At 51.3% G+C, this 26,994-nt stretch overlaps 1 protein-coding gene across 1 annotated transcript in view; it reads right to left on the bottom strand.

The window, feature by feature from the left end:
• Positions 1-1,624: 1,624 nt before the first annotated feature.
• The window catches only part of DISP3 (dispatched RND transporter family member 3), a 27,709-nt gene continuing 2,339 nt past the window's right edge, over positions 1,625-26,994 (bottom strand). Inside the window, exons 2-21 of the mRNA XM_083375553.1 lie at positions 22,107-23,025; positions 20,200-20,419; positions 17,230-17,366; positions 15,870-16,004; positions 15,620-15,780; positions 14,210-14,349; positions 13,392-13,537; positions 11,976-12,137; positions 11,695-11,856; positions 10,282-10,419; positions 9,785-9,921; positions 8,794-8,975; positions 8,419-8,549; positions 7,773-7,948; positions 7,532-7,658; positions 6,600-6,745; positions 5,033-5,192; positions 4,413-4,526; positions 3,566-3,732; positions 1,625-3,273 (exon numbers count right to left, since the gene is read on the bottom strand). Coding sequence (XP_083231679.1) covers positions 2,911-3,273; positions 3,566-3,732; positions 4,413-4,526; positions 5,033-5,192; positions 6,600-6,745; positions 7,532-7,658; positions 7,773-7,948; positions 8,419-8,549; positions 8,794-8,975; positions 9,785-9,921; positions 10,282-10,419; positions 11,695-11,856; positions 11,976-12,137; positions 13,392-13,537; positions 14,210-14,349; positions 15,620-15,780; positions 15,870-16,004; positions 17,230-17,366; positions 20,200-20,419; positions 22,107-23,022 — 4,020 coding nt within the window. The 5' untranslated portion in view covers positions 23,023-23,025 and the 3' untranslated portion in view covers positions 1,625-2,910. The remainder of the gene's footprint in view (positions 3,274-3,565; positions 3,733-4,412; positions 4,527-5,032; positions 5,193-6,599; positions 6,746-7,531; positions 7,659-7,772; positions 7,949-8,418; positions 8,550-8,793; positions 8,976-9,784; positions 9,922-10,281; positions 10,420-11,694; positions 11,857-11,975; positions 12,138-13,391; positions 13,538-14,209; positions 14,350-15,619; positions 15,781-15,869; positions 16,005-17,229; positions 17,367-20,199; positions 20,420-22,106; positions 23,026-26,994) is intronic.

Here is a 26,994-nt window from a genome sequence, read left to right as displayed (position 1 = left end):
TCCTGCAGCATGCTTTGCTTCTCACGGAGCACCTGGACCTTCCGCAAAATGTGAATTACGCAGATAGAGAGGGATGGGGAATTTGGCTTTTATGGAGATGGGGAGTATTGTACAACGTTCGAAGCAAAGAGCCAGCGGTGGGGGCCGAGCTTTGAACGGTGGTGCTATAGTTATTTAACAACACCCAATCAATTGGGTCGTATTGAAGTGCATTTACCGGGAGAGTTAATAGAAAAGCGGGAAGAAGTGGGGGGGGGGGAAAGGAAGGGCGCCATTTAAGGGGAAGAAAATGTTGATGCAGCAAATTCTTATTGCTTCCCCCTTCTTTTATTCAGCCCCGATATAGGAAAAGTCAGCAGTTTTGCCACACACACACCCTTTTGACGTAAATCAATAGGCCTTCACGCAGCGTGACCAAAAAATCTGCCCAGTTAGGGGTTGGGTGGCGCGAGAGAAAATCTTTTGGGGTCCCCCCCCCCCCCCGATTCAAACTAGACCCAACTTCTCGAGAGTACTCATTGCTTGAACTGACAGCCAGGGAGATGGAGAGAACCATTACTCTGCTAATTTGAAATCAATTTAAAGTGCATTTGCTTAATGGGTGGGAGGGAGCCTCATAAATGATGGAGAAGTTGCTACTTTAAGGAGAGAACGCCATGCAAAAAAAAAAAAAAAAGAGAGAGAGAGAGAGAGAGAGAGAGATTTCCTCCGCACTGGGGTTGTCATTAAAGGGGACTTTGCTTATTTTTCCGAGGGGATTTGCTGGGAAACTTCACTAATGGACGACGTTTTTGCTGCCTGCTTGGAAACCCAATCCGATCGGAGCAGACAGGGGTAAAAGAAGTTGGAGTCGCTCCTGGCCCTTGATTTAAACTCGGGCCCCTCAGGCCAAAAGGCACCCCTGGTTTGCAGCCAGCTCGCCCTGGGACGATTCAATGGCTTGAAATAATTTAAAAATTAATCGTCACGTTTGTCGTTCGCGTTTCCTTTTGTCCCTCCTTTGCCATCCTTTCTTTCGTGATTCTGTTCCACCATTTCTTTGGCATTAGTGTCGCTCTGGTTCTGCAGCCAGTTCTCCCGCGGCGAGTTGGCTGTGAGTTGGCCGTGGTGAGTTGTGGGCTAATGCCTCCTTAAGGAACACCGGCTGCCTGCCATTAGTGCAGGTTCGAGTCCCACCAGGCTCAAGGTTGACTCAGCCTTCCATCCTTCCCAGGTAGGTAAAATGAGGACCCAGATTGTTGGGGGCAATAAGCTGACTTTGTAATAATGCCGCTGGGTGTGTGTGTGAAAGCCCTAATAAGCAGGCATATACATAGAATGAAGGCTACTGCTAAGCACATTGGTTTGTGCTTAAATTGTAAGCCGCCCTGAGTCTTCAGAGAAGGGCGGGATATAAATGGGATTAAAATAAATAAATAAATAAATAAATAAATAAATAAATAAATAAATAAATAAATAAATAAATAATAATTGGATAGGGACAGCAAAAGGGAAGAAATTTGTGCTCTTTAATTGCCGGGACAAAGGATGGCAAAGGGTTGATTGACATCTGCTCGTCAAGACCAGAAACACCCCCCCCTCAACATGGAGAAAACTGCCCAGCCCCCCCCCCCCCCCACCAGCAGCTAAATCTGTGTCTGGCTATTCTCCCCCAGGAGGTTTGACAGGGCCTTGCTCAGATCAACCAGGGCCCTTCAACCAGCTCCGAGGAATCCCGAAGGATTTTAATTTACAGATCCAGCAAGCTGAGAGCAAAGCCTATTTCCGTGTAAATCACCCAGCAGCGGCCTCCGAACAGCCAAAAGATTCCTGTTGGTGGTAAATCACTGGCAGTTTATTGCCTTTCCAGGAAAACACTTCTCTCTCTTCGAAGGGGGGAAAAAATGAAAAATCGAGAGGCTCAAAAATTATATATTCCGAGAAGGGGAGGAAAAAAAAAAAGCAGGAAATTTCAAGGGTGAACTGAAGACTTGGACAACCGACCGAGAAGGATTGCCAATCGGCTGGCAAATTCAAGCACCCTTCTCGGGAACAAGAGAGGACTTCTTCGCTTTGGGGACTTCAGCCCCCAGGATTCCCAGCCAGCCAGCCAGCCCCGTGGCTTAACCCTTTCTCATCCCCAAAAAACCCCAACAACAACCCAGAAACGGGGTTTGCAAATGCCAAACAGGAGATGTGTGTGTGTGTATGTGGGGGAAATGCAAAGACCTAAGGGGTGGGGAGGCAGCAACGGCGATCAAGCTAAATAAATGAAATGCAAGGCCGGGAAAAAAGTAGGTTTTTCAGAAGCGGTGGAGGGTGGGGAGAGAGGAAAGGAGAAAAAGCAAAATTAAGAAGGCAGCTTCTGATTATTTCCTTTCTACCAGGAAAAAAATGGGGGTGGGGGAGCAATTTTTGTCCCTGGCCAGGTCCTCACTGTTTCTCTCCCCCCTTCCTCCCAAATCAAAGCAAGCAAGCCAGCAAGCCGACGGGGTGGTAGGAATTAAAGTGCCAGTGGGAAACCGAGGCGAGGAAAGTTTGGGAAGCCACGTTTTTCTCCTCCAGGATGCCCGGATGCCAACGGAAGCCTGGCTGGTTCCCCGCCTTTCTCCTCTGCCTTGTCTTCTCCCCGTGTCGTGTGTGTGTGTGTGTGTGTGAAAAGAAACACCCCCCTACACACACACACACACACACACTTGATAGCGTTGATATCAACCGGGGGACCAGGAGCGGGAAGGAGAGCGGCTCCAGGGGTCCCATTCTGCCCACGGGGGGAGCGGTCCACGGGCGTTCCTAGCATCGCCCGTGGAACTGGATCAGAAACCCCCACCCATGCCACCCCACCCCAGAGAACATGCAGTCAAGTAGCCTCAGCGTTCTCTCTCTCTCTCTTTTTTTGGAGAGGGGAAATGGAGCCCGGAGTTCGGTGGGCTATAAGCCGTCCCCGGTGAGCAAGGGGATCTCCAATCCGCTTCTTAGCAGCACCAGGTAAAGGCCGAGGCCCGCCGCCCCGGCTAGCAGCACCCCCATCAGGGCCTTGAGGAAGGAAGTCCGGCTGCGGGTGAAGGAAGGCGGTCCCATGATGCTCAGCAAGGCCGTGCCGACGGTCAGCGTGTAGAGGATGGACAGGCCGGTGTTGAGGGCCACGATCTTGCCGAACTTGGCAAAGGGGGCGATGATGCAGAAGAAGAGGGGGACGGTCGCCACCACGGTGGTGACCGCGCTGGAGACCACCGCCACGCCCACGTGCCGCACGGACTCCACCGTCCTCCACTGGCGGCTGGAGCTGGGGTCCTGCGGGCGGCAAGAGACGGGGGTCAGCGCCGCTTCCTCTTCCTCAGGCCTTTTAACACCGTTTGTCTCGTTCCGGGGGGGGGTTTATTTCCTCCCCCTTGGACAGGGGTCTTCAGACTTGGCCCTTGGAGGACTTGGGGACTTCAACTCCCATAATTCCTCAGCCAGGGTGCCTGGCGCGCCCTTAAAACAGCTCGGTCTCCCTCTTATCCAGAATTGGTGCCCCCGGGTGACTCTCTCCTGGACGCCGAAGTGAGGAAGAGGAGGAAGACGGCCCAAGGCAAAAGCTTACCTCCGCCAGGTGAGGGGGGAGGGTCTCCCCGGCCAGAAGGAAGCCCTCCACCAGATGCACGCAATAGTCCACCGAGGAGCCCACCAGGATGGAGAGCGAGACGGCTTCCACGGCCCCGATCTCCCAGCCCGACCAGTACATGACGGTCACCACCAGACAGACGACGCCTGGAGAAAGAGAAACGGGCAGCCCTCAAAGCTCACGCTTCTCTCCTCGGTTTCGGGGCTCCCGTTCTGAAGCTGGAAACCCAACGTTTCGTCCTTTCCCAGCCTGGCCCTGATTTGTTACCGGTGGGAAAAGGCTCGGCAATGCCTCTTGGGACGGCGGCTCGGGCCGCCATCTTACTTGCCCAAAGTCCCTCTAAAACAGGGGTCCGCCAACCTCTGTGGCTTGGCGGCCCGGCTTGGGGGATGGGGGGAGAAGAGGGGGAACCGTGGCAGCTGGAGTAACGGGCCGGCACGCATGTGCCCATGTAGCTCGACTCGCGTGAGCAGCGCGCACGTTGGGCTGCGTGCGTGCAAGGGGAGCTGCCCGCGGGGTGAGTTGTGCTGTGTGTGCACGCACACCGCCCAGCCTCTCGTGGGGCCCAGTTCCGAACAGGCCACAGCCCCGGTATTGGGCTACAGCCCGGGATTGGGGACCCCTCCTGCCCTAAAAGATCGCAAGGAGAGGGGGCAGGCTTCCAAAACGTGGCTTCCGGGAAGGGCGGGCTGTTGGCCCCGACACCCAGGTGGATTTTCGAAAACGGAAACGAAAAACCAGGGCCTGGTGCACGTTCAGCCGGCATTCTTTCCTGCCCACGCTGGGATGGGCCGAGGCGGGGCCGTTTTGGACAAAGGGCTGGTACCTAAAATGGTGAGCAAGACGGGAATGAGGAGGAGGAAGTGGGTGGTGAAGAGGGCGACGGCGGCGATGCAGATCACCAAGGATAGGATGAGGCCATAAAGGGCACTTTGCACGCCTGGAGCAGAGACAGACAGACAGGAGAGAAGAGAGAGCAAGAATCACTCTGCGCCGGGAAGGGGAAGGAAATATATATACTGTATATATATATGGGACGCGGTGGCTCAGTGGGTTAGGACACTGAGCTTGTCGATCAGAAGGTCGGCAGTTTGGCGGGTCGAATCCCGAGTGCCGCGTAGCAGAGTGGAGCGCCTGTTACTCGTCCCAGCTTCTGCCAACCTAGCAGTTCGAAAGCACGTAGAAAATGCAAGTAGAAAAATAGGGACCGCTACGGTGGGAAGGGAACAGCGTTCTGTGCGCCTTTGGCGTCTAGTCATGCCAGTCACATGACCACGGAGACATCCTCGGACAAGCGCTGGCTCTTCGGCTTTGAAACGGAGATGAGCACCGGCCCCTAGAGTCGGAAACGACTAGCACGTGTGTGCGGGGGAACCTTTACCTTTACCTATATATATATATACACATCCGTCGTGCTTATTTCTCCCTTCTGATGCCATCGCTCACCGATGATTTCCATAAAGATCTGCTTCCAGTGCTCACAGGTCTGGAAACCCCGGCGTAAGGAGGACCCTTCTGGAAACTTCTGGAGCTGGTCCTGAAGGAAGGTTTCCCATTTGCGATAATCGGAATAGGTCTGGAAGGATGATTTCCCCTTGTAGGTGGTCTGAAGGAAGGAGTGGGAAATTAGAGGCAAAGGACAGGGCAGAATGACAGAATAAAAGAGTTGGGAGGGACCTGGGAGGTCTTCTAGTCCAGCCCCCCTGCTCACACAGGAGAGCCTAGACCAGGGGTCTTCAGACTTGACCCTTTGATGACTTGTGGACTTCGACTCCCAGAATTCCTCACCCAGACGCGCTGGCTGAAGAATTCTGGGAGTTGAAGTCCACTCCTCTTAAAGTCTGCATCAGGGCTCTTCAAACTTGGCCCTTTGATGACTTGTGGACTTCAACTCCCACGCGTGCCTGGCTGAGGAATTCTGGGAGTTGAAGTCCACAAGTCATCAAAGGGCCACGTTTGAAGACCCCTGCCCTATACTATCCCAGACAAGTGGCTGTCCAGACTCTTCTTTACAAACACCCCACTAACGGAGCACCCACAACTTCTGGTGGCAAGCTGTCCCACTGGTTAATTGTCCTCACTCTCAGGAAATTTCTCCTTAATTCCAGGTTGCTTCTCTCTTTGATGAGTTTCCATCCGTTGCTTCTTGTCCTGCCTTCAAGGGCTTTGGAGAATAGGTGGACACACACACCCCACTTCTTTTGTGGCAGCCCCTCAAATATTGGAACGCTGCTATCATGTCACCCCTAGTCCTTCTTTTTGCCAGACTACATACCCAGTTCCTGCAACCGTTCTTCCTGATCAGCTCTGATGCTCTTCTCTGCACTCTTTTTCTAGAGTCTCAACATTATTTTATAATAGGGTGACCCAAACTGGATCCAGCCCGGTCTGTCCTGGCCTGCCTTCATTGCACCCTCTTAGTTTAAGTAGGTGGGGAGATGGGGAGCTTCAGACTGGACAGTGCTTGGATAAGAGGCAGCTGAGCCCACGGAAGGAAAAGGGGTGTGGGAAGCCTTCTTAATTTTCTAAAGAGCAAAAGGGAAGTAGGGGAGAAATACTAGCTAGTTTTCATCGCTGTGCTCCTGGTCTGGAGGACTCTGAAGGGCGAGCGTCCATTTTGGCAAGGCTGAAAACATTTCTCCCAAATTGCATTTGAGATGTTTTCCTCTTTTCTTTCTTTCTTTCTTTCTTTCTTTCTTTCTTTCTTTCTTTCTTTCTTTCTTTCTTTCTTTCTTTCTTTCTTTCTTTCTTTCTTTCTTTTCTTTCTTTCTTTCTTTCTCTTTCTCTCTCTCTCTCTCTCTCTCTCTCTTTCTCTCTCTCTCTCTCTCTCTCTTTCTTTCTTTCTTTCTTTCCTTGCAGCTTTCTTGGGAGTTTGGAAACCCGGCTCCTGAGGACTAGGAGCTTGATCTATTTTTTTTCCCCCAGTTCTGGAGACAAACGATGGGCCTGGCGAGCTCAAAAAGCCAGAGTTGGAGTTAGGGTGTGTGTGTGTGTGTGTGTGTGTGTGTCTCACCGACTCAAAGGCCATGGAGATCCACTGGACCTTGCCATCCTTCACCCCCACCGTTCCGTGGGAGAGCTGACCGGGAAGCAAGTTGGGCTCGGGAAGATTCTTGCATTCGGAGTGTAGCATCTGAAGGATAGAGGAGACACTGTAACCTAGAAAAAGAAAGAAAAATCTGGTTGGTTGTTTTTTTCCCCCCCCTCTCATGCATTCTGGAGGACCCCAAAGCAGAGTCCGCAAAACCGCCAACCCATCTAACGTTCGTAATGTATTTATTTTACGTAGTTGTAAGATTTGTACGACCACCTGTGGGAAAAATAACAACGCTGGGCATCTCACCACAACCATATGCACGATCCACAGGCAAGTGAGTCTTTTCCTTTCTTTTTCTCTGGGGAAAAACAATCACCGCCGCCGGAGCCCAATTCCGGGCAAGGAAAGATCTCCACTGGATTGCCTCCCCCCCACCCCTCCTTTTCATTCTGCTTTTTTTTAAAAGGAGGGCCATAGAGGCCCACTAGAGATGGTGGCCCGTAGAGGGACGCGGTGGCTCAGTGGGTTAGGATGCTGAGTTTGTCGATCGGAAGGTCGGCAGTTTGGCGGGTCGAATCCCGAGTGCCGCGTAGCAGAGTGAGTGCCTGTTACTCGTCCCAGCTTCTGCCAACCTAGCAGTTCGAAAGCACGTAAAAATGCAAGTAGAAAAATAGGGACCGCTATGGTGGGAAGGTAACAGCGTTCTGTGCGCCTTTGGCGTCTAGTCATGCCGGCCACATGACCACGGAGATGTCCTCGGACAAGCGCTGGCTCTTCGGCTTTGAAACGGAGATGAGCACCGGCCCCTAGAGTCAGAAACGACTAGCACGCATGTGCGGGGGAACCTTTACCTTTACCTAGAGATGGTGGCCCGTAGAATCAAGGCCCAGAAAGGGAAGGGGAGGTACCTGAAGGGAGGCATTGGGCTCCTCCTGGCTTGACCAGCTCAGCGTTGCTGGCGATGGCCTTGCAGATCCGGCAGAGGTTGCTGATTTCTTGGAAGAGGTCGAAGCTGGTGTCATAAATGACGCTACCCTTTCCAAAGGAGATTCACGCAGCGAAAGGGATATGTAAGAGAGCAGACCTGGGGCGGCTCCCCCACCCCCGCTCCCACCCCCACTTCTCCAGGCCCCAGGAAGGGACACGCACCATGTCTCCAATGACGTGGTTGTCGGCGTGCCGAGTGCGGTTGAGCCCGAGGATCCCGAACACCACAAAGACCATGGCCCCCGTGTCCACCAGCGGGCGCACGGCCGGCTTCCCGCAGTTGCCGTTCCGGCAGGGGTTGAATCCGGACGCAAGGGAGAACTTGGATTTGACAGAGGCTGGAGGAGAGAGAGCAACGGATGCTTGGCAACTGAACTCGTATTTATGACCATCTCAGTGTCCGGCGATCCCCTTTTGTGACCTTCTGACAAGCAAAGTCAATGGGGAAGCCCTGGTTATTAACTGAACCAGGGTGAATTCACTGGTGGCAAGGGAGGTCGTGAAACCGGGCAAAACCCGCTGGGCGGATGCCTCACTTAGCGACAGAAAATGTGGGGCTCGGCTGGCGTCATAAGCCGAGGACTTACCTGTATTATTATCACGTAGGTGGCAACTCTTTCCTAAGCTGATCCTCGCAACCAGCCCGCAGGTGGTCGGGTTAAGGGGGCTGCAGAAAGTCCCCTCCCTCCCGCGTGAGCTATCAGAAGGCAGAGGGGGCCTTGAGCCCCCAGCCCCGCAACAAGCTGCAAGTGTGCAAGAATGAAGAGAACACACAAACACACAAACACACACTTCACAGGTGGCTCACCTCTCTCGCTCGGCACGAATAAGTAACCCTTGTTGGGTCCATCCGGACTGGAGCTGAGAAGGCAGCCCGGGGGTGCCAGGCAGATCCGCCCGTGGTACGGAGGCTTGTGGGACTGGGCAAAATACAGCTTCCTGGAGAAAGGAGAAGAAACCCACTGGTGTGACAGCCACACACACACACACACACACACACAAAGCTACCCCCAATCTAGCGCTCTCCAAAAATGGAAGGGAAAGGAAGAATGCTTCCTTCTTGAAGGCCACAACAGCCCCCACACACAACTTTGCCTCACTGATCTGTCCAGTGATGAATTGCCAAGCCATCTCCTGCCCTGTGCCAGGCCGGGCCCACCCGCCCGCCCACTTAGGCATTTACCGGGTGCGCTGTTGCTCCTGGGCAGCCACGTAGAAGCTGAAGTCGAATTTCCACCCTCTCTTCGTGTCGCATGACAAGCTGGTCATCATCCATTTCTTGCTGGCCCCTGGTTGGAGATGCCCTACTGTGGACATACAAGCGGTCAGCCTCTTGGTGAAGTTACCGTAAGGAACTTTATACACCTAAGCATGGATTAATGAAAACACAACACTTCACTGTCGGTCTCCAGAGGCTGGCAGGAGGGGGGGAAGGGGGCAAACAGGGCACTAAAGTCAATTTAAGCGTGGCACGTCCCTCTCTCTATCTCTCTCTTTGGCTCTGCCAAATGGCACAGGGGATGAGCGAGGAGTGGGCACCCGCCACCTGACCGGCGGCTCAGCAGCTACGAAAGAGGCCACTTAGTGAGTACTTTGGACTACAAGTCCCACTGCCCACAGCCATCGCAGACGGATGAGAGGCGCTGCAGTCCAGCAGTAATTTAGACCAGGGATCCCCAGCTTCCAGGCTGCGGGTGGTCAGCTATTCGCAACCGGGCGCGTAGTGGCGGGCTGGCGGGTGTGAATGCGCGCGCAGCTCAACTTCCAGAAGTGGTGAGCCGGCGTGCATTGAGCACACCCAGGCTGCTCAGTTTCCACGAGTCAAGCTGCACGCCCGTGCACGTCTTGGCCAGCCCGCCACTCACACGAGTTGAATTGTGCGCAGGTGTGCGCGCTGGCCCGCCGCTCGTGTGGCCCAGTTCCCCTCTTCTCCCCCGCCGGGCTGCCAAGCCGCAAAGGTTGGGGACCGCTGATCTAGACCCATTGGAGGCTTTATGTAGCCTGAGCATGTCAAGAGATGGCGTTCTAAGGCAATCCCACCCACGGGCAAGCTGGATGATGCCCGGCTGACGGGCGCCGAGCTGCCCACTTTCCCCTCTCTCCTCTCTGCCGGTTTTACGATCCTCCTTGGCAGAGGACTTGCCTCTTGGCCATCTTTGCCAACCGGTGCTCACCTGGAAGGAAGGGACTTCTCCATCTTTTGCGGCCACTGTCTGCCACGGTGCCGGCACGGTGGCATTGAGAGAAAACCTGTAGATCACCGGCCAGCTCTTGCCCTTATATCTGAAGATGTAGACCGTTCCCAGGGGATCTGGAGGAGACAGGAGAGCCGTCAGGAAACCCTTCCTGGGGTCGGGCCAAAGGGAAAAGGGAATCAGACCGGGCAGCCCCTGGGATTATTCAGGGCTCAGCTCAAATGCAAGGCTGTGCCAGTGTCCAACTTCTCTCCAATTCCGAGGCCGCTGGCTCTGTTGCCTGCGCGCGGAAGTGGCCGGCTTCCAGATCCGAATCGAATCAACCCGGCTCGCTCATTTAATCCAGCAAAGGTGGTTTGCTGATCTTCTAGCTGAATTCTCCCCACCGATCGAATCAACGATTCAGGTGAGGTTCCTTGAGGACTAGCCACGGAAAGGAGCCTGCACAACGATCTCAAGAGCAGGACGGAGCTCACCCTGTGGAGCTCTGTCGTCTAAGGGGTTCCCTCGGCCGCTTCCCGGCGGGCCCGACCCCCTCTTCTTCTTCTTCTTCTTCTTCTCCAGAGAGGTGCGGATGTTATTCTGCAGACTGCGGGGTTTTTCCTGAAACAAGCCTGTCGCACAAGGTTAGTCAGGGACAAAAGAGCATCTCCAGTCAAGGGCGGCAGCTTCCACACACACACACCGGCCTCCTCCTGCCGCGTCACTCATTCAAGGGACAGCCGCGTTTGCAGTCTGGGTTGCCGTGCAGGGCCTCAAATAGCAAGAACGAGGGATCCGAGGGGCGGAAATTCCCAAAGGACCAGTCTTAATCGATGAGAATGAAAACCCCAAGGCGGAATAACGGTCGCTAGTTTAGGCTAGCAGATGATGGGAAATGTCTTTTCCAAGTCCTGAGCGTAGAGCGATTGGGGTAAATTGAAGAAAGACTGCCTCCCTGCCTGCCTGGTAAGATGAATTTCTTTTGTTCTTCTGATACAGATAAAGGCTAATTAGATCTGGGAACATAAACTGGCTCTCTGATTATTGAATCACACCTGCCTCTTCTGGCCTGGAATTGTTAACGCGATCAGCGGCTGTTCTCCTGGGTTTCCGACGGGAATGGAACCAACCCTGTTTAAGTTAGGAGCGGGATCGAACCCCAAGGTCTTGGGGAGCGCAGGAAATATGAGTTTGGACTCTCTCGGGCCCAGGCGGTTGAATCTTTTTATAACAAATCTTTTTATAACAAATTTTATACGAAGGGGAGCTGTAGCTGGCCAGGGCTCCTGACCGGCATTGCTGAAGATCCCAAGAACTGAACGGGGATCTTCTAAAAACGGGACTGTCTGACCTTGGCGACTTTTAAGACTTATGGACTTCAACTCCCAGAATTCCCCCCGCCAGCAATTCTGGGAGTTGAAGTCCGTAAGTCTTAACGTTGCCAAGATTGGACGCCCCTGTTTCTAAGGGGAAAGGAAGGGTTTTATCCTAGAGCTAAAGATTTCCTTTGAATAAGAAGATTCCTATCTTCCTTCCTTCCCCTCCCTTCTCTCTCCCCCTCTCCTTCCTTCATTCCTTTCTTCCTTTCTTCCTTCCTTTCATTCCTTCTTTCCCTTCCTTCCTTCCTTCCTTCCTTTCATCCATCTATCCTTCCTTCCTTCCTTCCTTTCATCCATCTATCCTTCCTTCCTTTCATCCATCTATCCTTCCTTCCTTCCTTCCTTCCTTCCTTCCTTCCTTCCTTCCTTCCTTCCTTCCTTCCTTCCTTCCTTCCTTCCTTCCTTCCTTCCTAGTTCCCAGAAGTCAGTCTGAAATATCTTGAGGAGACAGGGATCCACCTGAACACAAAACGGGAGGCCACCGAACAGGCCCACGCTATGGCGACACATGGGCTCCGTCAAACTCACCTGAGCAGGTGACACAAGAGATGCCCTCGGCACTCAAGTTGTACTTGAGGTCCATCAACACCTGGATGTTGGTGTCGGGCCTGAAGAGGAGAGGGGCACGGCTAGCTGGGCGAAGGCGGCTGGCGAAGAAGACGGAGAGGATGAGAACCAAGAGAAACAGCCCTGGAACGAGAAACACGGGGCAGAGAGAGAGAGATTGTGTGAGAGAGGACTACTCTGGTGGTGGGCCTCCATAAGCTCGCTTCTAAATCCAAGGAAGTGTGTATGTGCAAGGGACTTACCAACAATCACCCATTTGCTTTTGACTGCCGACCACAGGGCCCAGCACTGCAAGAGCTCCTGTAGGTGAGTGATCAGGTGTCCCGGGCTGTCGTCGTCGTTGGTGAGCTGGTGGTTTTCGGGCAACACAGATACCAAGGGGACGTCCCCCATTTCTAGAGCAACTGGCCAGAAAAGAGAAGGCAAGGTTGAGTTGATACAAACACGGGCCACAGATCAGACCACTAAGCAAAGTGGTCCGATTAAAAATAAATAAATAAAAAATCGCCGACATTTACATAGCCCCTGGAATTCAGTGACTTGGATTCCATTTTTCACAGAAAGGATGAAACCTGGAAGAATTGATCTGGTCTCAAAGCCATCTTGACGCTCTCCTAGATCCTGAAACTTTAGCCTGATCTGGACCAATTGGGCCACTTTCAATCAAGACCAAACGTCCACCTAGTCTTACTTTATAAAGACTCAAAGGAGAACCTCAGGAAGAGCGAAATAATTCTACCAGCCTCTGTTCTAGGCGTAGGAAATGGGTTGGGGAGCACGAAGCATTCCACAATAACTTAATTGTTACACAATTAATTAGACAAGTTATTACACAATAACTTAATTAACGATCGCTTAAAACACGAGCCAGCCGTGTGCGGCGGCAGCCAAAAAAGCTAATGCAATCCTTGGCTGTATAAACAGAGGCATAGAATCAAAATCACATAAAGTATTACTACCGCTTTACAAAGCCTTAGTAAGGTTACACCTGGAATACTGCATCTGGTTTTGTTCCCCACAGTATAAAAATGATGTTGAGACTTTGGGAAAAATGCAAAGAAGAACAACTAAGACGATTAAGGGCCAGGAGATTAAAACATAGGAAGAACGGTTGCAGGAATTGTGTATGTCTAGGCTAGAGAAAAGAAGAACTAGGGGAGACATGACAGCAGTGTTTCAATATCTCAGGGGCTGCCCCAAAGAAGAGGGAGTCAAGCTATTCTCCAAAGCACCAGAAGGCAACACAAGAAACAACAGATGGAAACCAATCAAGGAGAGAAACGACCTGGAATTAACTTCCTAACAGTGAGGACAATTAACCAGTGGAACAGCTTGCCACCAGAAATCGTGGTTGCTCCATCCCTGGAGGTTTTTAAGAAGAGACTGGACAGCCACTTGTCTGAAATGGTGCCTGGCTGAGGAATTCTGGGAGTTGAAGTCCACCAGCCATTAAAGGGCCATCTTTGAAGACCCCTGGTCTGGGGTCTCCTGCTTGGTCTAGAAGACCTCCAAGGTCCCTCCCAGCTCTAGTCTGATTTGATTCAACCGAAATACCTCCAGTATCTCTAAGAAGGAGACAGAGATATTGGGCTCGGGAGCCAAGGGTGTGTTGATGGGTGTGGGCAGCGGTGTTTGCGATCCACCACCCCGTTACTCACCTGGGTCCTCCTCCACACTCAGCAGAGGGATGTCGTCATCCAGGTAAGGCAGAGTGCCCAGCCCTGACCTGCCAGCCACCGCCAAGGAGACGAACGGCCCGTCCGCGCTCTGCAAAGCGCTTTCCTTTCTGCATTTTTTACGGCATCTGCAGACCAGAGAGGAAGCCATGCCAAATGAATTTCCATCTGGGCAAGACAGCTGTGCCTGGCTTCGTTGGCCGAGCGAAGGGCAGCCCAGCCCAGCTGCAAAACAGCCACACGCCAGGCAAGGCTCAGGTGCAACTGGCTTCTGAGCAATTACCGTTGCCGATGCATTAGGCAGGGGTCAGAAAGAGAAGAGGGGGGTGGGGAATGGTCTGGATCCCCCTCCCAGATAAGCCGGCTTCATTAACCAACATTGTTTAACACCCCGCTTGACAAACTTGACTAAGTTACTCCAAATTAGGTTTAAAAAAAAGCAGTTTTTTTTTCCTTTTGGGTTAATGACGCACAAACGGGCTACCAGGTTCACACCACCGACATCGAAATAAGGACTCTCTGATTACAGTAAATCGGGGGTCTTCAAACCTGGCCCTTTCAGGACTTGTGGACTTCAACTTGTGGATTACAGGCAGCACGCAAAACCACGCGCTGTCCAGTCCGTGGGAAAAAAACCTCTCTCCACGGAACCGGTCCCTGGTGCCCAAAAAAGGTTTGAGGGAACCTCTGATCTAGAAGACTGTAAATCTTTTTCTTTCGCTCCAGAGGCACAGCGGCAGCCCTGCTTCACAAAGCACTTTTAAAAAAATAAAAATAAAACTAGATTCAGTTGACTTTACCTGGCCTGGCAGGTGTTTTCCAAAGAGGACCAGTAGAGAGACCAAATGCCCAGAGCAGCTGGCATGGTGACAAGGACCCCCACCCAACAACAGGAGACAATCAGAGACATGAAGAGGCCAAAGTCATGGACAGCTGGGATCTGCAGAGTGGGGGAGAAGGCAGGAGACAGGTAACCATCTCTTGGAGGTCCAAGAATAGAAGAAGAAGAAGAAGAAGAAGAAGAAGAAGAAGAAGAAGAAGAAGAAGAAGAAGAAGAAGAAGAAGAAGGAGAAGGAGAAGGAGAAGGAGAAGGAGAAGGAGAAGGAGAAGGAGAAGGAGAAGGAGAAGAAGAAGAAGAAGAAGAAGAAGAAGAAGAAGAAGCACTTTGGGATTTTATTTTATTTTATTTTTATTTTTTAAAAAGTCAGAATGGAACCCTTTACGGATTTGGTGGCGCAAAAAAAAAGAAGATCGATGGTTTGAAAAATTAAGACAGGACAGGATACAGAAAGAAGGAAGAGAGTTGTGATGTCACTTTAAAACAGTGTTTCCCAACCTGGGTGAATGTTAAGGTGGGCGGAGTTCAATTCCCAGGCTGGCTGAGGAATTCTGGGAGTTGAAGTCCACACGCCATAAAAAGGGCCACGTTTGAAGAGCCCCTGCTTTAGAGAAAGAGGTCAAGCTAGAATTGTACTTCTAAGTGCTGTAAAGAAGCTTGGAAGCCTTTATAACACGGCAGGCAGCCAGAGTGTAGAAAGCTGGCTTATGGCTTATTGACCCGATGATTGATACAGGTGGGAAAGCTTGGCTGGCTGTGGAATTCTGGGAGTTGAAGTCCACCCATCTTAAAGTCCCCAAGTTGGGAAATGTTGCTTTAGAGCAGGGGTCTTCCAACTTGGGCCCTTTTATGACTTGTGGACTTCAACTCCCAGAATTCCCCAGCCAGGCACATTGGCTGAGGAATTCTGGGAGTTGAAGTCCACAAGTCATAAAAGGGCCATGTTTGAAGACCCCTACTTTAGAGGAACAGGTGAATGCAGAATTGTACTTCTAAGTGCTGTAAAGAAGCTTAGAAACCTTCAGAACAGTTTCCCAACCTGTCTGGGTCAGCGGCCCGGTGGGAAAGGGAGGGGCTGGGGCCTTGAACGCACGCACGCACACACGCGAACGGGGCCAAGAGCGTGTGCGCGCCGCAAAGGGGGCTGCTAGCACCTGTGCGACGCTCACGGTGACACTAGTGCGAGGGGGAGGGAGGGAGGGCACCCAGGCGCGCCCACTGGCCCTAGCCACTCAGGCCACGGCCCGGTAGTGGGCTGTGGCCCGCATGTTGGGGACCCCTGCTTTAGAATACAGCAGGCCCCGAGAGTGGAAAGATGGCTTAGGGGGGTGGGTGAGCCACGGACCGTTAGGGGTGGGAAAGCGTGGCTGACCTGGGAGAAAATGTTGGCGGCGTACGCAGCCGCCGTGGTCAAGGATGTGAAGAAAGTGGCTTTGCCCGCTGTCTGGATGGTGTGGATCATCCTGAGGTTGAGGTCTTTCAAGTGGGTGGCCTGCCGATAGGTGTTGATGAAAACAAAGACGTCGTCCACCCCTGGCAGAGGGCAGAGAGAAGAGGGAGGCGGTGAGGAGGCATCTGGAGGGAGAGGGAGAACGGCGCCCGTCCCAGTCCGATCCTCTTACCGATGCCCACGATAACAAAGGCCGCCACTCCGTTCAGGATGCCCAGGTACTGGATTCCGAAGACAATGTGGTAAAGGAAGAGGGCCACCAGGCAACTGATCCCGATGCTGGCAATGCCGAAGAACGACAGGAAGACTGGAGGAGGAGAAGAGAGGGATCTTATTTCTCCCGTTGGCGTTCCGCCTTTCCGCCCCACCCCCTTGGTGGATCCGCAGGCCGTCCTCGCCTTACGACCGCAACTGAGCCCCAAGGTTTCCGTCGCTAAGCAAGACAAAAGGGGGTTAGGTGAGTTTAGCCCCGTTTTTACCACCGTCCTTGCTACCGCTCTAGAGGAAATCCAGGGCGGTCTTTAAGTTGGCAACACGGCGGTGAAGCGGAGCTGGCTTCTCCGTTGACTTTGCTCATTGGAGGTGTTGTGACTCAGGGCCAGCCTGTGGGTCCGGCAGCCAGCGCAGATGTATCGGATGACTCAGATGAGGGGGAGGAGGGAGACGAACTGGCTGATGATGGCTTGGAGGCTTGGAAGAGCTCCCAGCCGGGGCCCTCTTCTCAGCTGCGTGAGCCCGATAGTGCGGAGGATGATGACCCACAGCTGGCCCTGTTCAAGGACGCCCGACGCAGGAGGCAGTCGAGCAGGACCAAGCAGAGAAAGGCTGCGGGTCTCCTCGGGAGGAGGCAGAGGGAGGCCACGCCCTGAACTCTAAATAAAAGGAGTGTTTGGGGAAGGGCTGGTTGCTGAAAGCAACCCTTCCGCTTGAGGATTCAAGTTCCAGTGTTTTTGTTTCTTGTTCTGTTAATTGAGTAATAAATCTTGGCAGACGCTTTGCAGCCTCAGACCCTCTCCAGTCTCTACTGTTTGAACAGGGGTTTGCCTTATTACAAGGCCGGTAGTTGGCTGGTTCAGAACAGGAGGGTCCCAAGGGGGGGGGTCACGTGACCCCTCTGCAACCGTCGTAAATACGAGTCGGTTGCCGAGTTGATCGCGTGGCTATGGCGATGCTGCAAGGGTGGTTAAGCGGGGAAAACGGCCACAAGTTGCTTTCCCCCCCCTTTCCGTTGCCGTTATAACTTTGACCGGTCGCTAAATGAAGTTTTGTAAGTCGAGAACTACCCGCGTTTACGGAAGTGGCATAGCTGCCCGTCTCGTATCGTCGGTTGATGGAGTGACAGTGATCCAGCAAAGTGGAGAGAAAAAGAACACGATCCTTCTTCTGGGCCCCGACCCAAGTCGGGATCCACCCCACACCCCCACCCCCCAACGCTGGGGCTTCGCAAGGGCTCAAAGGGTGGAGGACCCCTCCGGCCTCAGGTGGGAGGGGGGTGGGGGTCCCAGGAGCAGAGGAGGGGCGGTTCCTCTTACCTGAACAGGACGCCAGGAGGTAGACCAGTACGGCAATGCACGAGCTGCTGATGAAGGCCAGGAGCATGTCGTTCTTGAAAATCTTCCTCACTTCGTAATCAAACAGGTCCGTCCCGCCGTAGAGCACCTGCACCTTGCTGCAGAGGAAGCGGAGGAGGTTGAGGCGACGCACGTAACCTGGTTAAACTGAAATACCGGCGGTCTTCCACTTACGATCGCAATAGCCGCTTATATACTGCGTCACAGCGCTTTACAGCCCTCTCTAGGCGGTTTACAGAGTTGGCCTATGGCGGCCCCCCCCCAAAAAAAAAACCAAAAAACAATCTGGGCCTTCGTTTTACCGACCTCGGAAGGATGGAAGGCCGAGTCGATCTTGAGCCGGTCAGGATCGAACTCCTAGCAGTGGGCAGAGTTTAGCCTGCAATGCTGCAGTCTAACCATTGCATACCATGGAAGGAAGGAAGCAAGGAAGGAAGGAAGGAAGGAAGGAAGGAAGGAAGGAAGGAAGGAAGGAAGGAAGGAAGGAAGGAAGGGAGGTAGGTAGGGAGGGAGGAAAGAAGGAAGGAAGGAAGGAAGGAAGGGAGGGAGGGAGGGAGGGAGGGAGGAAGGAAAGAAGGAAGGAAGGAAGGAAGGAAGGGAGGGAGGGAGGGAGGGAGGGAGGAAGGAAGATAGCAACAGCACTTAGCCTTATGTACTGCTTCGCGGTGCTTTACAGCCTTCTCTAAGTGGTTTACAATGCCAACATCTTGCCCCCCAGCAATCTGGGTCCTCATTTTACCGACCTCGGAACAATGGAAGGCTGAGTCAACCTTGAGCCAGCCAAGATCGAACTTCTGGCAGTGGGCAGAGTTAGCCTGCCGTGCTGCATTCTAACCACTGCGTCACCAGGGCTCTTACAAAAGTTCGTTTCGTGACCGTTCAAAGTTAAATGGCGCGGAGAAAAAAAAAGTGGCTTATCACCATTTTCCCCCACTTACGACCGTTGCAACAGCCCTGTGATTTACATTCGGTTCGTATTTATGACGGTCGCAGTGTTTCCCCCCCCCACCCCAGGGCCACGTGATCGCTTTCCGGGAACCTTCTGACAAGCAAAGTCAACTGGGGAAGCCAGATCCTTTGAACGACTGCGTTACTAGTTTAACAACCGCAGTGCTTTGCTTCGGGAAATGCAGCCAGGGAAATCGTAAAGTGGGAGAAAGCTCGTTGAGCAAATGTCTCACTTAGCGACATAAAACTTTGGGCTCAGTTGTGGGCGTTACGTCAAGGCCTACCTGTCGTTCCTCTGCTAGGTTGCCTAATGTGACTGTTCAGTAGCCAAACTCTGGATATTGCAACTCCCCCGAAAAATAACCCAACCAGCTGGCCGGGCTGAACATGACCGTGTGTGTGTGTGTGTGTGTGTGTGTGTGTGTGTGTCTTACAATCTGGAGGGCCCCGAATTTTGCGGGGGAAGCTGTGATTTCTGTAATAAATTAAGCCCTGGGTGTGTGTGTGTGTGTGGTTTGAAACCATGGAAGGCTAAATAAAGAACGATGACGCGCTAAGGCAGGGGTCGGCAACCTCGGCTCTTTTATGACTCGTGGACTTCAACTCCCAGAATTCCTGAGCCAGCATAGCTGGCTCAGGAATTCTGGGAGTTGAAGTCCACGAGTCATAAAAGAGCCGAGGTTGCCGACCCCTGCGCTAAGGCATAGATCACAGCTCCCAAAGCACCGGAGTTGCCTCGTTCGGGGGGGGGGGGAAGGAAAATATGGCACCGCACTCAGTGCAGGAAGCAGGTCCCCCCCCCCCCCCGCCGCTTCCCCTCCATCTGGGGTTCCAGCCCTCGGCTGCTGCCGTTCTCCCGGGAACCCTGAACTCTTGATTATTTTTTGCGAGAAGGAAAGTAAAGAAGGATAATCATTCAGTATCTTTAGGAAGCGCAACAGCCCGTGTCCAAAGCTGCAGGAACTAGCCAGGCTCCTTAGGAGGGGGAAGAGGGGGGGGGTGTCTGAGAAAGTTAATTAAATGAGGGAAGCAATTATGCCCTCGCAGCAGGGGAGATGAGCTGGCGGGTGGGTGGGTGGGTTGTCTTCCTGCCCTGACTCCTGGAGGTCTCTCTCTCTGTCTCTTTCATTTCTCTCATTTCATTTTTTTTCATTTGTCTCTCTTTCTTTCATTTCTCTCTCTCTCTTTCATTTCTCTCTCTCTCTCTCTTTCATTTCTCTCATTTCATTTTTTTTCATTTCTCTCTTTCTTTCATTTTCCTCTTTCATTTCTCTCTTTCATTTCTCTCATTTCATTTTTTTTCATTTCTCTCTTTCTTTCATTTTCCTCTTTCATTTCTCTCTTTCATCTCTCTTTCATTTCTTTCTCTCTCTTTCATTTCTCTTTCATCTCTTTTATTTCTTTCTCTTTCATTTCTCTCTCTCTTTCATTTCTCTTTCATTATCCTCTTTCATTTCTCTCTTTCATTTCTCTCTGTATCTCTTCCATTTCTCTCTGTCTCTTTCATTCTCATTTCTCTCTCTTTCATTTCTCTCTCATTTCTTTCATTTCTCTCCCATTCATTTCTCTCATTTCCTTTCTTTCCTTTCTCTCTTTCTTTCATTTTCCTCTTTCATTTCTCTCTCTCTCTTTCATTTCTCTCTCACCCTTCCACGGCTCATTTGAAGAGAGAGAGAGAGAGAGAGAGAGAGAGAGAGAGAGAGAGAGAGAGAGAGAGAGAGAATATATCTGAAATGCATCAGACCAGGGGTCTCCAGCCCCCAGACTGTTAAGTTGACTCCCATTTTCATTCTGACCCGCCTGTCCTGTAGCCATCGACCTCAGCTCCCCGTAGCCAGAAGTCCACCGTGACTTTGCCCTGAGAGGCTAACTTTCTACAGGAGAAGAGCACAGAGAGTTCACCCACCCCTGCAGAACGGAAGAATCCACTTCGGCCTTTCGGAGGGGGAGGGGATGGGACAGGGCAGAGACCCCCGTGCTCACCTGGTGGACTCCTTGGCCAGCAAGGCTACGTAGGTGACCACGAAGTTTTGAAACTTCCGGCACTGTTCTTCCCAGCGGTCATCCATGGAATAGTAGCTGGGCAAGGGAGCGCCGAAGAGGACCTCGCTCCGCAAGAGAGAGCTCTTCTTGTTCTCGGCCGAGAGAGCCTCGTCCACGTACCAGTAAAACTCCGGGTGGGTCATGGCCAGCTCGAGAGACCCTGCGGGAAACAGCGGTGTAACAGAATAAACAGAGTCGGGAAGGGACCTCGGGGGGGGGGGTGTCTTCTGGTCCAACCCCATAGCGGAAAAGCCTAATTCCATTTCAGACGAAGGGTTGTCCAATCGCTCCCTTAAAAGCCTCCAGTAGTTGGAACGACCGCAAGTTCTGGAGGTAAGTCGTTCCACTGGCTCCAACTGTCGGGAAATTTTTCCTGAGCAGTCTGGGGAAGGAACCCTCATCCGAAGGGGACGTCCTGAGTGGTGGGAGTCAAAGAGGTGAGCAACCGGTTCTCTGCGTGGATGCCACTTCTGGAAAGTCCATACTGGTCCTGGGCAACGAAAAACTAGCTACCGGTTCTGCCGAAGTGGTGAGAACCATCTGCATCCCACCACTCTATCTATCTATCTATCTATCTATCTATCTATCTATCTATCCATGATCTATTATCTGTCTGTGTGTCTATATCTATCAACGATCTATCATCTATCTGTCTATCTATTCATCTATCTCTATGATCTATCGTCTGTCTATCTATCTATCTATCTATCTATCTATCTATCTATCTATCTATCTATCTTCTATCTATTCATCTATGATCAATTATCTGTCTGTCTATTCATCTATCTCTATGATCTATCGTCTGTCTATCTGTCTTGTCTATCTATCTATGATCTATCGTCTGTCTGTCTATCTCTTGTCTATCTATCTATCATCTATCTATTCATCTATCTATGATCTATTATCTGTCTGTCTTTCTATATCTATCTATCAATGATCTTTCATCTGTCTATCTATTCATCTATCTCTATCTATCTGTCTGTCTATCTATCTATCATCTATCATCTATCTATCTATCATCTATCTATCTATCTATCTATCATCTATCTATCTATCTATCTATCATCTATTCATCTATCTATCAATGATCTGTCTGTCTATCTATTCATCTATCTCTATCTATGATCTATGATCTATGATCTATGATCTATCTATCTATCTATCTATCATCTATCTATCTATCTATCTATCTATCTATCTATCTATCTATCTATCTATCTATCTATCTATCTATCTATCTATCTATCCATCCGGTGGTGGGACTCAAATAAGTGAACAACCGGTTCTTCTGCATGCATGCCACTTCCGGAAGTCCGTTTTGGGCCTGGGCAACAAAAAATTAGCTACCGGTTCTGCCGAAGTGGTGGGAACCGGCTGAATCCCACCACTGGACGCCCTCCTTTGCCCTGTCTTGCTAGCCGAGTATCCTCCACCCTATAGTATGATTCCCAGCATGCTCTACAGAGCATGAAAACACTGGGGCTGGAGAGTATCAGAGTTGCTTGCAATTATTTAAGCAGACGTGGGATAGCCATGAGCTCTGGAGGCTCTTACTAAAGCAGCCCTGGTGGAGCAGTGGTTAGGAGGCAGCGTTGCAGGCTAAGCTCTGCCCACTGCCAGGAGTTCGATCCTGACCGGCTCAAAGTCAACTCAGCCTTCCATCTGTCCGAGGTCGGTAAAATGAGGAGCCAGATCGTTGGGGGTGGGGGAGGGCAACAGGCTGACTCTGTAAACCGTTTAAGAGAGGAGCTGTAAAGCACTGGGAAGTGGTATATAACTGTAAGCGCTCTTGCCACTCCTTGTCCTAACTCGGACCGATCCTCACCCGCCCAGCCCTCAAGGCTCACCTTGGATGTCGGCGAGCTCTTGTCCGAGGCCGTCGTAGTATATTTTGCCCCCCCTCTCTGTGGGGAAGAAATAGGTCATGAGGGAGCTGGGAGGGGAACAATAGGAGTAAGAGCCCAACGGGAGGTCTTTCAGGACCTCGTGAGGCTTCCAGCAGAACTCCTGGAAGCGCGGGTGGTCCATAATTTTACGCTCCACCTCGTGGATGGTCAGCAGCCGCTCGGAGGTGAAGATGTTCTTTTCGGCATCTCCCCGGGCCAGGAAGATGAGTTCGATGCGCCAGTGGGCGTGAGTCTGGGTGTTGGCGCTCACGGCGGCGCTCGGATACTCCCACCGAGGGAGCGGGCTTCGGGCCCGGTGGGAGGTGTGGTTGGCTGGGCTGGCCTGATCCCGGCTTGCGTCCCTCCGTCGCCTTGGGGAGAGGTTCGGGCCGCCCGGCCGCGTGGCGTTGTGCGGGAGGTGCTGCAGCTTCTCGAAAATCAGCCGTCGCAACGTCTCCGAGCTGAAGTCGGCCAGGTCTCGGCGGCTGCGTCCCCACAGGCCGAACTGGGACTTGAGGGCCAGGGTGAGGGCGTCGAAGCGCTGCGAGGACTCGTGGTTGCGGATCTCGAAGGCGTTGTACGAGATGTCAATGTCCAGAGCAGGGTAGCGGAGGAACATGGTTAGGGCCAGCCCGGCAGGAATGGCGCATCCCAGGAAAAGGATGAGGCTGGCGGAGTAAGGGTTGGTGAAGACCCAGCCCACCACGGTCCAAAAATCCGAGGAGGGGAGCGTCACCAAGGTGGCCCGGGGCTTGGGGTCCCACTGGCATTTCCCGCAGAGGCGGGACCCCCCGGTTTTCATGTCAGGGCCACAAGACCCCTCCTCCTCTTCATTGGCACAGACATCTTGCAGTAAAGCTTCATCCTCCGTGTCCATTCCCTGGAAAGAGAAGAGCGGGGGATCAAGAGGTCTGAGCAGAACTGGAGACAATGGGACTGTTAAGCCGCTAACAACACCGATAACCGCCAAAAAAAAAAATGGATCCCACTTTCTGACACCGGCCAGAAAAAAAATATCTGAAGGGTCTTTGGTCTTCCTCTCTGAGCAATAGTTTCCTTGCCGATATTTCATTACCCAAACTAGGTAGCAATCCTCAGTGCAAACCCACTTCCTTCTAGCACTGATGACGTTACCTAGCTGGGTAATGAAACGTCTGCACGGAAACAGCGCAGCGGAGCGACCACCGAGGAAGTCACAGTTCAGCCCTGAGCTACAGATCTTTCTCCTTGATCAGAAAAATAAAATAAAAAATCCGTATCTCCAGCTAGCTTTATGGAACTACTCGTCTTTCGAAAGCAAAACAAACCCCTCCAAGCGTGAGGAGGAGATGAAGAAGAAGAAAAAAAATCCATACAAAGCCAACATCTTAACCAGGCGTGGATTTTTGTAATTAACTGAAACGGCGTTTCAAATTTAACTGAACCAAATTTAACTGAAGTATCTCAGATGGCAATCTCTCCCTTTTACTCCTGTTAATATACACATTTCAAAGCTCCACGTAACGAGGCGTGTTGTGTGTGTGTGTGTGTGTGTCTGGCTGTATCTTCTTCTGATTTGGTGCTGGGCTACAGTGCCCGTGAGTCCCGGCCAACACAGTTGGGGATGATAGGTGCAGAGAAGCGCGCAGAGAAAGAAGAGCAACGAAGATGGAGGTAAAATATTAAAAAAAATGGCTGCAGGATTTGGGGATGTCTAGTCTAATGAAAAGAAGGGGGACATGATAGCAGTATTTGAGGGGCTGACACAAAGAAGAGGGGGGGGGCGCGTTGTCAACCTATTCTCCAAAGCACCTGAAAGCAGGACAAGAAACAACGGATGGAAACTCACCAAGGAGAGAAGCAACCTGGAACTTCCTGACAGTGAGGACAATTAACCGGTGGAACAACCTGCCTCCAGAAGTTGTGAATGCTCCAACACTGGAAGTTTTCAAGAAGAGACTGGACAGGCATCTGTCTGAAATGGTATAGGGTTTCCTGCCTGAGCAGGGGGTTGGACTAGAAGACCTCCAAGGTCCCTACATACTCTAAACTACTGCATCTAAAGTTTGGCAAAGAATCTGCGAGGGGATCCCATTTGGCTCCGTTTCCCCCCAAATGCAAGATTTCTTTCCCTCTGTAGCCCAGAAGTAACTCTTGAGGATTTTGGTCCTCAAGAGTTGTGTTAATTACCTCAAGAGTTGTGTTAATTACTGCTAAGCTTGTAAGCTGCCCTGAGTCTTCGGAGAAGGGTGGGATATAAATGGAATTAAAATAAAATAAATAAATAAAAATAATTCCAGTCTGTTTTTTAACGTGAGAAGCCAAATCAGGCCTTCGCGTCCGAGAGACATCCTTCAATAGACTACACATAGGATTTATGTTTACAATCTCCTACGGCGAAGCAACTCAACCCGTCAAAGATTTTTGCCTCCTGAATCGCCTCATTAAAAGTCTTTTTTTTCCCCCCTAGGGGGGAAAAAAACAACAACAACAGCCCGATCAATCGAAAGAAAACGAAGACAGTAAAAAAAAAAAGAGAGAGAGAGAGAGAGAGGCCGAAAGCGGCACGTTGTGTATAAATATAACCCTTTCTCACAACCGTCCAACATTGCTTCTTTATTAAGAGGCTTCGGATCATTCCTGGCAAATCTCCCAGGATTTTTTTTTTAAAAAAAGGCTTCGCTTCTGCGAGTTGGTATCTCGCTGTTTCTAAGAAGCCAAAAAGCGCCTGGGAGGAGGGATTATTTCCCCCAACCCCCAACGGACATAGCAAGGCAGAAGGAAAAAAAGAACTTTATTTGCCAGCAAGTCGGGATTTCTCTTTTGGCCTTTAGCATTCCGGGAGCAGCCGAGAACGGCAATCAATCCAATCTCCCTTTTGCCTATTTTGGGTATTGGCTAGTCTAGAGAGAAGAAGGACTAGGGGGGGACACGATAGCGGCGTTCCAGTATCGGAGGGGCTGCCACAAAGAAGAGACGTGGTCAACTTAATTTCCAAAGCAGCACCAGAAAGCCAGACGAGAAGCAATCAATGGAAGCTGATCAAAAGAGAGAATCAACCTGTCTCCAAGACGATCCCAACCTAAAACTAAGGAGAAATTTCCTGACAGTGAGAAGAATTATTCAGCGAGCGTTCGGTCATTTTGACCTGTTTTCTTTCGGGGTGGAGAGGAAACGTTTGCTGGAAACACGTATACAGAGAGAGAGAGAGAGAGAAAGAGAGAAACATAGAAATGCATCGGACTACAATTCCCATCCGCCTTTGCGACGCTGGCACATCAGATGGGGAAGGCCGCATCAAGCCTTAGAAACATTTTTTTTAAATAATAATAATAATAATAATAATAATAATAATAATAATAATAATAATAACAACAACAACAACAACAACAGGGATTGGCTTAAACAGGCAGTGCAGTACAAAAAGGCAGGGTTTTTTTTTTTGCTGTAAGGAGCCGATAATAAGAATTAAAAAAATGCGAGATCAGAGAGAAAAAAAGGAAAAGCAAGGAGGAAATAGAAATAAAAGTGGTAAGGGATATCCAGCGGTTCCTGTGGGGGGGGGGGAAACCCAGAAGCAATGGACTGGAACAAGATGGCTGGTGGAAGATGCTTTGATAACGTCTTGATTACGTGTCAGGCTTTCCCTGGAGGTGTTGGGAAATCTAGCTGCAGAGAGGGAGGATCCAGAGACAATCTTCCTGTTCCCAAGTCAGACGTCCCACGATCCATAGGGAATCTTCATGTGGCAGGATGAAAATAAGCACATTGATTTGTGCTTCTTAGATTGTAAGCCGCCCTGAGGCTTCGGAGAAGGGCGGGATATAAATGGGATTTAAAAATCTTTTTTAAAAAAAGTGCATCAAGCCATCGTCCGCGAGGGATGCTTATCGCTGGATATTGGGTGGCGGCAACCGGCTTAGAAATATTTTGCTGCAATGAAGGCAGGGTGCGTTCGAAATGCATTCTCCCTCGGAGGCTAGGAACCTGTGCAATCGGGCTGCAAAGCCTCCAAGGGCAGAGGCAGTCTACCAGTGAACACGCAGCAGGCACCCGGCTTCATCTGGAGAGGGCCTTTTTCAACGGTTTCAATTCTGGACTCGGGCCCGAGCGCCGTAGTAGTCTGGTTCCCTTTCCTCCAGCCACACAATCACACACACACACACACACACAATTTATTGGACATGTAAATAAGCCCCTGCTTTCTCCTCAATAGCCACATTGACTAAGCCATCGTCTCTAAGCCTCCTTGGAATTTTCCAGCTGATTAGAATGATGGCTTCATTAGCCGGTTTAAACTTCTGCAGCGCCAGAGTCTGTGTGTGTGTTTGTGTGTGTGTGTGTGTGTGTGTGTGTGTGTGTAGGAGGAGGGGGGAAACATCTCTGGTCCTCAAAGAGAAGGAGAAATTATTTATCAGCTTGGAAAAGCGACTGTGTTCCGACAAAGCCTTGTGTACAAAAGCGGGACAGAAGTAGGTTCAGGAGACGCCTTCCTTTGAATTTCCAGATATTACTACTAAGACGCGTGTGGCTAGAAAAATGCAACACAAACGAACGCTTCGCTCCTTCCATCCTACATCCCAGGCGGTGCAGAAGCCTGCTAGGGGTGAAAACAAAGGCTGGATTTCAACCGTGGGGTTTTCCCTTAAGGGAGGAGGATTCCCACACTTGGGTTTCCCTGCTCGGTCCTCGGCTGATGGTGCAAAAGCGAAGCCGGGGCTGGCTCAGGGTGTAACCCGAATGGCAGCTTAACCAACAAGACCAGATGAAGAATAGGTGATTTTTTTTTTTATCGCTGCACAGATAAGCCTCTGAGGCTACACAGGGCTGCACGGTCACCCCAGCCAAAAAAAAAAAAAAAAGGTTTTGT

This window comes from Vipera ursinii (genome assembly GCF_947247035.1).
Source record: "Vipera ursinii genome assembly, chromosome: 17".
Lineage (NCBI taxonomy): Eukaryota > Metazoa > Chordata > Lepidosauria > Squamata > Viperidae > Vipera > Vipera ursinii.
This window is presented reverse-complemented; position numbering and strand designations above follow the sequence as displayed.